At 40.1% G+C, this 12,199-nt stretch overlaps 1 protein-coding gene across 4 annotated transcripts in view; it reads left to right on the top strand.

Annotated features, from left to right (window-relative positions):
* C4H6orf118 (chromosome 4 C6orf118 homolog) overlaps positions 1-11,066 on the top strand; it is an 88,197-nt gene extending 77,131 nt beyond the window's left edge. For 3 of the 4 annotated variants that reach the window (XM_075864323.1, XM_075864324.1, XM_075864322.1), the window contains 3 exons: positions 2,102-2,155; positions 8,965-9,026; positions 10,971-11,066. In XM_075864323.1, coding sequence (XP_075720438.1) covers positions 2,102-2,155; positions 8,965-9,026; positions 10,971-11,034 — 180 coding nt within the window. In that variant the 3' untranslated portion in view covers positions 11,035-11,066. The remainder of the gene's footprint in view (positions 1-2,101; positions 2,156-8,964; positions 9,027-10,970) is intronic. The other variant, XM_075864325.1, reaches the window with a different exon arrangement.
* The last annotated feature ends 1,133 nt before the right edge of the window (positions 11,067-12,199 follow it).

Genomic DNA, 12,199 nt, shown 5'->3' with positions numbered 1-12,199 from the left:
GCTTGATTTTATGTCCCTGCTTGCAATGGGTGTGGCTGAAACACTTAAACTCAATAAGTCGGCGGCTGTCCACAAACAACAAACTTTTGACCATATAGTGTATATCTTCCCCTTAAATTGCCATTCAAAACTTACCTTTAGTTTTGTTTTCTAACAAAATTGGTAAATCCAACTATCTTGGTGTCTAAAACTCCATGAAAGAATCATGGGGGTAATTTATTAAATGATGTACACCTATTTTCTAACTAAGAAAAGTTGCAAATTATGGCGCATGCCATATTTGAGCCTTTTCACACCTGACCATGGTTTAGAGGGAGGAGGTGTGCCTCCCTCGGACCGACACATTTACCATAACCTACGACAGAAAGATTTCAATTTCTGGCACACTGATGGTCAAAGATGCATCAAATTTATTAAGAGGCCTGTGCCTCTTAATTAATTTGGCACATTGTACTCCATTGCTCTTGAGTTTAAGACTGGCGTGTGAAAATTTTCCCCCATGTCTTTTTAAGGGTATGTTCACATGCTTAACCAAAAACGTCTGAAAATACGGAGCTGTTTTCAAAGGAAAACAGCTCCTGATTTTCAGGCGTTTTTGAAGCTGAAAATGAATTTGGAGCTTCATTTGAGGCTTCTTTTCAGGCTTTTTTGAGGCGTTTTTTGAGGAGTTTTTCATATTGTTCAATGGAAAATGAGCTCCAAAAAATGCCCCAATAAGTGACATGCTACTTCTTTTTACGGAGCGTCTTTTTACGCTCCGTTTTTTAAAACAGTGGTGTAAAAAGATGCCCTCTATGAACTAAATGCTGTTTTTCCCATTGATTTCAATGGGCAGATGTTTGTAGGCGTTCAGCTTCCGTTTTTTCAGGCATTTTTCAAGGCGTAAATGCCCCAAAATATGCCTGAAAACACTGCGTGTGAACATACTCTCAAGCAAAAAACATTTGGCCTCATTTATCAAAACTGCCATTTAACCGTCAACTGTCAATTGACAGTTCACACAGCGTTTTTTGTCAAGCAGAAAACATCTGCCTCCAAATTTCCTTTAGGACTTTGGAGGTTGTTTTTTAAATGCAGGTGGTTTTTGAGGGTTTTTTTATGTCGTTTTTGTGGTGGATTTAGAGGAGTTTTTTTTTGGTTGAAAACCTTATTTATCATCTGTAAAATCCACTAGGGCGTGTTTTTTTTTTTTTTTACAAGAAAAGCGTCAATAGCCGTGTCGAACCACTCAGCACAGTCTTTTTCTGCCCCCAAATTCAATATAAGTTCAAGATAGAGCAGGTCGCTCTATGGAGACCATGGTGTTCCAGCTGGCAGCGTAATGGTTTGGGGAATTTTTTCATGGCATTCTCTGGGCCCACTCATCCATGTGGAAGGCACTCCGAACCGATTTGGGTATGAATCCATTATTGCAGATCACGTCCACTCATACATGCTGTTTGTTTTCCCTGGGGCAGATGGAATCTTCCAGCAAGCGACATGTCACACGGCTAGAAATTTTCGACAGTGGTTGGAAGAGCACGACCAAGACTTCCAAGTACTTCCCTGGCCCCCTAATTTGCCAGACTTGAACCCAATTGAGCATCTGTGGGACCACCTCAATCTCCTTGTTCGCTCTATGGATCCTCCTGCACGCAGCCTCTAGCAAATGTGGGATGCACTGCAGTCAGCATGGCTCTAAATACCTGAGACAACCTACCACCTTATTGAGTCACCCCCAGCCCGTCTAGCTGGTGTCCGTGCTGCACCCGGCGGTTACTCTGTATATTAGCTGGTGGTCATAATAATGTGACTCAACTGTGTATGATTCTGTATATGTATATTTACTATACTGACTCTGAAGTGGCTTAGGACAGCTCCCCCCTATTGTTATGGCAGCACATGCTTTAGCTGTGGCCTAGTAGAGGACAGTAGGGGGATGTCATTAACCACACCACTCAGGTAAATTAAATGTTGGGGGCTTGTAGAGCTTCATGACTTTGACCATAAGCTGAATTTTTAGTTTTGACTAGAGTGACCATTTAACTATTATGGTTATGTATCAATATGTTCAATATTACGAAATATTTAGAGCTACACTTCATTTATATTTTCTTTTCAGACAGAGACGGTAAAACTTCACTCATCAAATGATTTTCTTCAACGGGCAAATAAGGTATGTCTTCTTTTAAATGATTTCCTATATAGCGTGTTAGCATATAGTTATTTGCCCCTTTAAGATGAGTCCCAAATAATTCAAAATATCTTCGAAATTAAGACAGATTTACTAATACTCGCATCATACTGCACATTTTGCTAGACATGTTAGACACTCTCTTATATCACCTATTGGTTGGCTTGGTTTACACCATTTTTAGGCGTGACCTAAAGGAAAAGGTATGTGGCTCAGCAGAAAGGGGCATGACTTACAATGTGCTGCCGTGAGCCAAAATTGCACCAAAATTGCACCAAAATGGCAAATTGCAACCAACCTGCATGTTGACGATTTCCAAATCAAATCAGATTTTACTACACTGCAGAACTAAAAAATAAGTGGAAGCAGCAAAAAGGCAATTATTATACACTATTTAGCCATAGCATTAACCTAAGGCCGCGGTCTATTGTGTGGGCCTTAAGGACGCAGCTACATATGTAGTCGTCTTTATCTTGACTTTTAACTCATTAAATACACAGTGGCAAGATCCTTTATCTTGACTTTTTCAATGACTTTTCAATGGCTTTTGTTGTGTGATATCACGCAAGTTATCAGAGTCAAAATAAAGATGGATACATGCGTATTGTTTTTTCAGTTTTTCATCGCCAACATTGTCGTATGAAGACTTGCTTTGTTTTTTGTTTCGTTTTTTTTCAGAATGAGTTATATTTTTTAATGGCAGCATATTGGGCTAATATTTATTGAATAACTTTTATACTGTACATTTTTTGAGAGGCATGGAAAAAACGGCAATTTCTCCATTTTCTTTTGTATTAATTATTACATTTGTTTATAGTACAGGTCTTTAACTCCTTAACACCGAAGGACGGATATATCCGTCCTCAGCAGCTGCTAGTTCGCGCAGGAGGACGGATATATCCGTCCTGTGATCGCGCGGGTACTGACAGCGTACCCATGCGATCAGCAGCAGGAGCACGGCTGTTATACACAGCCTGGCTCCTGCTGCAACTGCCGGAATCGAAGCGCGTGCCGATTCCGGCAGTTTAACCCATTAAATGCTGCTGTCAATAGTGACAGCGGCATTTAATGTGTTTGACAGAGGGAGGGAGCTCCCTCTGTCACCCGATCGGCACCCCCGCAAACAAATCGCGGGTCGCCGTCGGGTTTCCATGACAGCCGGGGGTCTAACAAAGACCCCCAGGTCTGCCTTCAGCATCTGCCTGTTAGGCGATGCCAGAGGCATGACCTAATAGGTTGCCTGTCAGTTTTACACTGACAGGCAATAATGCTTCGGTATACTAAGTATACCAAAGCATTATATATGCGATCGGCACATCGCATAGTGAAGTGTCCTGATGGGACTTTAAAAAAAAATGACAATCAGTTAAATAAAGTTTGTGAAAAAAAAAAAAAAAAAAAATTACAGTCAAAGTCAAATAAAACTACTTTTTTGGCCCAAAAAGTGGTTTTATTTAGTAAGACTGTCAAAACAAATCACACATACACATATATGGTATCCCCACGATCGTAACATCTTGACCAATAAAATGAACACATTAATTAAACCGCCGGATGAACGGCGTCCAAAGAAAACGCAAAACACAACGGCAAAATTCTCTCTTTTCTCCCATTCCCCCCATAAAAAATAAAATAAAAGTTAATCTATAAGTCCTATGTACCCCAAAATAGTACTAATGAAAACTACACATTGGCCCGCAAAAATCAAGCCCACATACGGCCACATCGACGGAAAAATAAAAACGTTACGGCTCTTGGAATGCAGCGATGCAAAAACAAGTTATTTTTTTCTAAAAGGGTTTTTATTGTGCAAACGTAGGAAAAACATATAAAACCTATACATATTTGGTATCCCCGTAATCGTGCCGACCCATAGAATAAAGTTAACATGTTATTTATGCTGCATAGTAAACGGCGTAAATTTATAACGTGAAAATCAATGCTGGAATAGCTGCTTATTTTCAATTCTCTCCTAAAATAAAGTTAATAAAAGTTAATCAATATGTTATAAGCCTCTAAAAATGGTACAATTACAAAATACAACTCGTCCCGCAAAAAACAAGCCCTTATACGGCTATGTCGACGGAATAAAAAAAAAGTTACGACACTTGGAATGCGACCGTGAAAAAACAAAAAATAATCCTTGGTCATTAACGTGCAAAATGGCCCGGTCATTAAGGGGTTAAGGATGTGGCAATGCCATTTATGTTTATTTTGTTTACTTATTTTATTTTTTCAATAATAAAACATTGTGTAATGGCAAACATTTTTTTCTTTGCAAACTTTATTTGACCTGTCAGTGTCAAACTGACAAGCAGACTATTAAGTCCTGCCCTGAGCAGACGCCTAGGACATCCCGCATCGCGGGTGCGCTTATGGGCTTAAAGGAGAATTCCCTCTACCAGTAAAACCACTTAGGTGACACGGTCAATATGAGGAAAGGGTTAAGCAGCCGGGATCGGCTCTGTTTCCGGCCATTGAAGCAGGGTATCATCTGCATGTTATAACTCACACCTCCTACGGATGGCGTGGGTACAGCTCCTGATCAATCTCCCCACGTCATACTATTAAGTCATGGAAAATGGTTATTACCACTGACAGGTAAAGTGAATAAGCTTTAATATCTTGTTACAATGGCACCTGTCAAGGGGTGGGATATTTTAGGCAGCAACTGAACTGTCAGTTCTTGAATTTGATGTTTTGGAAGCAGGAAAAATGGGCAAGCGTAAGGATCTGAGCAACCTTGACAATTACCAAATGTGATCGCTAGATGACTTGGTCAGAGCATCTCCAAAACGGCAGGTTTGGTAGGGTGTTCCCTCTATGTGGTAGTTAATATCTACTAAAAATGGAAGGACAACCGGTGGGGGCAAAGGTTAGCCTTTCTGGTCCGTTCCCACAGAAGAGCTATTGTAGAGCAAATTGTTGAAAAAGTTAATGCTGGCTATGAAAGAAAGGTTTCAGTGCCCATTCTGACGCCATTACACTGCTAAAAGTGCCGACAAATGGGCACATGAGAATTAGAACTGGACCATGGAGCAACTAAAGGTGGCATGGTCTGATGAATCACCTTTTCTTTTACATCATGTGGATAGCCGGGTGCGTCGTTTACCAGGGGAAAAGATCGTACTAGAATGCACTATGGGAAGAAGAGAAGCCGACGGAGGCAGTGTGATGCTCTGGACAATGTTCTGCTAGGAAACTTTGATCCTGGCATTCATGTGTATGTTACTTTGACACGTACCACCTACCTAAACATTGTTGTAGACAAAGTACACTACTACATGGCAACGGTATTCCCTTATGGCAGTGGCCTCTTTTAGCAGGAAAATGCGCCCTGTCACACTGCAAAAATTGTTCAGGAATGGTTTGAGAAACATGACAAAAAATTCAAGGTGGTGACTTGACGTCCGAATACACTAGTTCTCAATTTGACTGGGCATCTGTGGGATGTGCTGGAAAAACAACTCCCTACCTTGCAACTTACATCACTTAAAGGATCTGCTGTTAACATCTTGGTGCCAGATACCACAGGACACCTTCACAGGTCTTGTGGAGTCCATGCCTTAGACTACATTTACACGAGCGTGGGCAACGTGAAGTTTTTCACGTCCGAGGTGCAACCTTGTGGGACGTGATATCACGGATCCCCCATAGTCTAGAGTCTATGAATGGATGTGTGAAACGCAAGAAAATAGGACATGTCCTATTTTTTCACAGATCCTTCACACGCTCAGTTGAAACAACGGTCATGTGAACGGCCCCATTGAAATACATGTGTCCATGTAGCGGCCGTTGTTTTAACGGCCGTCACACGGACGATTTATACGCTCATCTGAATGAGCCCTTAAGGGGTCAGAGCTGTTGTAGAGCCACAAGGGGGACCTACAGAATATTAGGCAGGTGGTTTTATGTTATGGCTGAACAGTGTATTTTACCTTAATGCCAGATATTGTATTTGCTTACTATATAATCAAAGTTTATCAAAGTTGGACCTTTATGTTTAATCTTTAGGCTGTGCCTGGAGTTGAGGTAAATTTACCATTATTGTGATCAGTCAAAATTGACCTAACATGACAATTTTCTTATCATGACTGTTGGGATGTATAGACATGGAATGTATTTGAGTATGCACAAAGAGAAATAGCCCTTGTGGGATCTCAAAACATATTTACAAATGAAATGAATATTTTCATAAATGTACATAAGCATTCATACAGGTAGGTCCAGAATTATTTGGACAGTGACACAATCTTCATGATTTGGGCTCTGCATGCCACCACATTGGATTTGAAATGAAACAACAGAGATGAAGTGTAGACTTTCAGGTTTAATTCAAGGGGTTGAACGAAAATATCCTGTGAAACGTTTAGGAATTGCAACCATTTTTCTACACAGTCTCCTCATTTCACATTTCATGGGCTCAATAGTAATTGGACAAATTAACATTACCATAAGCAAAATGTTTTTTTTAATACTTTGCAGAGAATCCTTTGCAGGCAATGACTGGTGATGTCCATGGGTTCCAGACTTCAGCCAAACGCTGGGTTTCCTCCTTTGTGACTCTTTGCCAGGCCTTTACTGCAGCTGTCTTCAGTTGTTGCTTGTTTGTGGGTCTTTCTGCCTTAAGATTTGTCTTAAGAAAGTGAAATGCATGCTCGATTGGGTTGGGATCTGATGATTGACTTGGCCATTGCAGAATATTCTACTTCTTTGCCTTAAAAAAACTCCTGGGTTGCTTCCGCAGTATGTTTTGGGTCATTGTCCATCTGTACTGTGAAGCGACGTCCAATCAACCTTGCTGCATTTGGTTGAATCTGAGCAGAAAGTATATCCCTGAACCTTGTGGTGAACCCTCTGAATTTGCTCTCATGAAGTCTTCTCTTTATGGTAGACTTAGATACTGATACGCCTACTTCCAGGAGAGTGTTCTTCACTTGGGTATATGTTGTGAAGGGGTTTTTCTTCACCATGGAAAGGATTCTGCGATCATCGACCACTGTTGTCTTCCGTGGACGTCAAGGCCTTTTGGAGTTCACGAGATCACCAGTGTGCTCTTTTTTTCAAGAATGTACTAAACTGTTGATTTGGCCACTCCTAACATTTGTTCTATCTCTCTTTTCAGCCTAACGATGCTCTATTTCACTTGCATTGAGAGCTCCTTTGACCTCATGTTGTGGGTTCACAGCAACAGCTTCCATATGCAAATGCCATACCTAAAATCAACCCCAGACCTTTTAACTGCTTAATTGATTATGGATTAACAAAGGAATTGCCCATGCAGGCCATTAAATAGCTGTTGAGATAATTGTCCAATTACCTTTGGTCCCTTGAAAAAGAAGCATCTACACATTAAAGAGCTGTAATTCCTAAACCCTTCCTAAAATTAGGATGTGAATACCCACAAATTAAAGCTGAGAGTCTGCACTTTAAGCCCATATTGATTATATAACTGTATATTCAGTATGTTTTGGTATACAGCTAAAATGCCAAAACTTGTGTCACTGTCCAAATAATTCTGGACCTTACTGTATGTGTGCATAATGCAGAGTTCCAATTAGTCAAATTACAATATTAAGAAAAAGGTTTCCCACAATGTTAAAATTAGTGTCCACATAGATCTTATTGGTGGTGATCCCTCATGTGCTGCATTAATACAACCCTGTACATTATCATACCTTTTTTCTTGGAAAATCTGGAACTACTGAGTTGACTTTCAGAGAACTTTTCTGAATTTATCTAACCATAATGGAGTTACCAGCAAACACTTACCCCCTTTTTTTTTAATTATTTATTAAACATATTTGTATGTTGCAGACCCTTGTATACAGATTACAAAACCTCCTGTTTGCACATATAGCATTGCACCAAGTTTACAACATTCTAAATGAAAGGGGTTATCTGAGAGTTTTCAGGAGGGCAGTGGAGGGTATAAAATAATAAACTAACAGGTACTCACCCTCTGAAATGCCCCCACTCCATCGATTCTGTGATGGAAGCTCCTGCTGGGGTCATGTGCCGCTGCAGCCAATCGCTAGCCTCAGAGGTGATGCTGCCAGGAATGGCACGTAACCGCTAAGGCCAGTGATTGGCTGCAGCAGTACGTGACCCATAAACGACACATGCCCAATTCAGGAGCATCTGGTACTGGAGCGGCGGTGAACCGAGTGTCAGCACTGGAGCGGGGGGGGGTTCCAAAGGGGTGGTACCAGTTTATTATTTTATACCCTCCCCTGCCCTAATTAACGGATAACTCCTTTTATACCAGTAAAACTTTATATTGTGATTCACTAGGGAAATGTCTAACCCTCTCTTAAATTTATCCGCACTTTCAGCCATTACTAGATCCTGTGGGAGCATGTTTTGTAACGTTACAGTTCGGACAGTAGAGTAATGCTTTTGAACTTTGTGATAGATATTTATTCAAACCCATCTGCACTGTATTATTTTTGGCTTACAGTAAATGTGACATCTGTGTCAGCATAGACTTGGAAAAGTATATACCATTGTGCCGATGGCATTTGAGTGGTTTTCCTTGAATAATAGGTGTCATTATTTGTCAGGGAAAGTGGAGACTTTGTCAGCTGTGCTTGTCCTCTGCTGCATGCACTTTATGTTCTTTGGAGGACTTGTATCAGTAGTGCCACATAGCCCCACAAATATCTACCGCACAGTGCTTGGTACACCAAATTAATATAGGTTTAAAGAATTACTCATGCACCCTAAAATTGAGCTTAAAAAAGAAAACTTGTCACACCAAAAAAAAAATCACGCTTTTTGTTTATTTACAGGATCTTGATTCTGAAATAAAACGGATACTGATGAAACAAAAACTTACTTTAGATAAACAAGAGTGAGTATGTCAGTGAAGTACAGATATTTAAAGGGCATTTTACAACATTTTACAGTTTCTCTATTGAATTAAACAACATAAAATTTTTAGTAACTTTGTAAAGAAATACCGGGAAATTACTGCTCAAGAGCCAGAATTGGGACAGAATTCTGAATGCAGCTCTGTACAGTAGTACAGGCTGTAACGCTGAATCTGCTTAAAGAGGCTCTGTCACCAGATTTTCAAACCCCTATCTCGTATTGCAGCAGATCGGCGCTGCAATGTAGATAACAGTAACGTTTTTTTTTTTTTTCAAAAACGAGCATTTTTGGCCAAGTTATGAGCATTTTTATATTTCTGCAAATGAGCCTTTCTTAAGTACAACTGGGCATGTTTAAAGTTAAGTACAAGTGGGCGTGTATTGTGTGTGTACATCTGGGCGTTTTTACTTGTTTTACTAGCTGGGCGTTGTGAATGGAAGTGTATGATGCTGACGAATCAGCATCATCCACTTCTCTTCGTTAACACCCAGCTTCTGGCAGTGCTCAGACACACAGCGTGTTCTCGAGAGATCACGCTGTGACGTCACTTCCTGCCCCAGGTCCTGCATCGTGTCGGACGAGCGAGGACACATCGGCACCAGGCGACAGAGGCTACAGTTGATTCTGCAGCAGCAACGGCTTTTGCAGGTAAGTCGATGTAGCCTCTGTCGCCTGGTGCCGATGTGTCCTCGCTCGTCCGACACGATGCAGGACCTGGGGCAGGAAGTGACGTCACAGCGTGATCTCTCGAGAACACGCTGTCTGTCTGTGCACTACCAGAAGCTGGGTGTTAACGAAGAGAAGTAGATGATGCTGATTCATCAGCATCATACACTTCTATTCACAACGCCCAGCTAGTAAAACAAGTAAACACACCCAGATGTACACACACAATACACGCCCACTTGGACTTAACTTTAAACACGCCCAGTTGTACTTAAGAAAGGCTCATTTGCAGAAATATAAAAATGCTCATAACTTGGCCAAAAATGCTCGTTTTTGAAAAAAACAAAACGTTACTGTAATCTACATTGCAGCGCCGATCTGCTGCAATACGAGATAGGGGTTTGAAAATCTGGTGACAGAGCCTCTTTAATTTTTGTTGTAGAATTATTCTTTATGTAAAGGGGTTTTTTCATTATGATCATTTATCACATATCCACAGGATATTGACCTATAGAAAGTGAATGGAGTGGTGGCCTAGCATGTGCAGTACCACTACATTCACATAGGGCACTTGGGCACCTCCATTCTCGGGATCGGTGGGGGTCCTAGCTGTCCGAGCCCATCGATGAGACATTTATCACCTATCCTGTGGATAGATGATAAATTATCATTATAAGAAAACCCCTTTCCAATGCAGGTAAATGGGGTATTATATACTCTGTTCACTTGGAGGAGAAGAAAATCTACCTGAAATAATGACATCTCATGATTTACGTGGATTAGCTCCATTGAATTACAATGTATTAAAATGAATTACAAGCTGTGGCAGAAATCCGACGGTCAGCCTTAGATTTCTACCTGTGGCAAATCCTGAATGTGTGAACTTAGCCTAAATATTATGGGATTGCATATTAATATTTACCTAGCAAAATTAATGAGGGAAACTGGAATTTACCTGTATGCTTTCCCACTTACTGCCAAAATTCCATAGTTTACTGTTTTCCTATCCCTTAAATTAACAACATTACATATAGTGTGTTCTTACCTATGTATGCATACTGTTTTATATAAAATAGCATGGATATTCATTCCAAAAGCCTTGTGGTGGCAAAGAGTGGTTCAACAAGTAGGTGGAAAGTTTTTTTTAGTATATAATAACCACTGTTTTCTACCATGTAATGTGACGTCCATTTACACTGTTGTTTTTCCTGACCTGCAAGAATAAGGGTAATTTAAACAGTGTTGTCTTTTCTTACAGAGAGATTAAAATCCTGATGGCGTCCTTCTTAGAAGCACAAGACTGCCACCTTCACAGTCCATAATACAGTCAAATAAATACAAATAGCCTCAGTCATTCACATTGTTGTGTTCATTCTTTGTGTGTGACATTCAGTTGTTCTGTAGATTTATGTAGAAAAAGTAGTTTTCCATTAAACCTCAGTAGTTTAGTTAGTGTCTCGTCTAATTATGGTAAATACATGATAAATGAAAGACTGGCTCACTATGTCTGTCAAGATTTTATGGTGATCCCATTGTAGTGCATCAACCCTTTCACTGCTGGGACAATTTCCACACTTTTGACATACACAATTAAAACCCACATTATGAAATTTCAATCATATTATATCCCTAAACTCAAATGTTTTCTCTGAAAGTAGATACATGGCTCATTGTGAAAATGCAATTTTTGCATTAAAGTGTAACGTTTTATAAAAAATGCATACAAATTTGTTGCTAAAAGCGGAGCCAGAGACACAGAACACCTTCTAACAATCAAACTTTAGAATGTGCAGTTCATACATGTCACTTATGTCTACATGTACATAATCTTCCCATAATCTCCAGAACTGAAGAAACCAAAAATCTCTGCAATCCAGATGCCAGTAAACATCCAAGTCGCTAAATTAACAACTGGTCTGACTAGGTCTAGGAGTTAATTAGTTGTGCAACCTCTTATATTTTCACCCCTTTAGTTAAAAAAGGACCCCCTCTAAACAGACAGAGATCATATATCCTATCTGATTCATTAACATGATGAAAAGTTCCTGTATCTGGGAGAAAGATGGCAGTAACAGGCTGTGATCTTTCTTCCTGCAACTTGCAGTTCCACCTCCTTCCTCTATACAGACACAACCAGGATGAAAAACTTGTCACCCTACTCCCTAAATTTAAACAAGTGATGCCCCCTGAATATTGCACCAAGGGATTTGATGGTATAATTTGAAAGCTAAGACTCTGAGCTTTAATATGATACCAAGATCTAAGCTCTAGCTTGGCATTAAAAGGGTCAAAGAGGACCTGTTGGCTTTATTGACATGTCTGTTTTAGTAAATAATTGTGTTACCCATTTAATAACAAAACTGGAGAATATATTGCTGGAACTCTGCATTGTGCCATTCCTCTGTTATTCCTCTTGGAAATTACAGCTGGGTGCTTCCATTCCCTTTGTAAATCGGGTGTTTCCCTACATAGTCTGATACTGGCCAA

Source organism: Rhinoderma darwinii, chromosome 4, assembly GCF_050947455.1.
Source record: "Rhinoderma darwinii isolate aRhiDar2 chromosome 4, aRhiDar2.hap1, whole genome shotgun sequence".
In the NCBI taxonomy this organism is placed as follows: Eukaryota; Metazoa; Chordata; class Amphibia; order Anura; family Rhinodermatidae; genus Rhinoderma; species Rhinoderma darwinii.
This window is presented reverse-complemented; position numbering and strand designations above follow the sequence as displayed.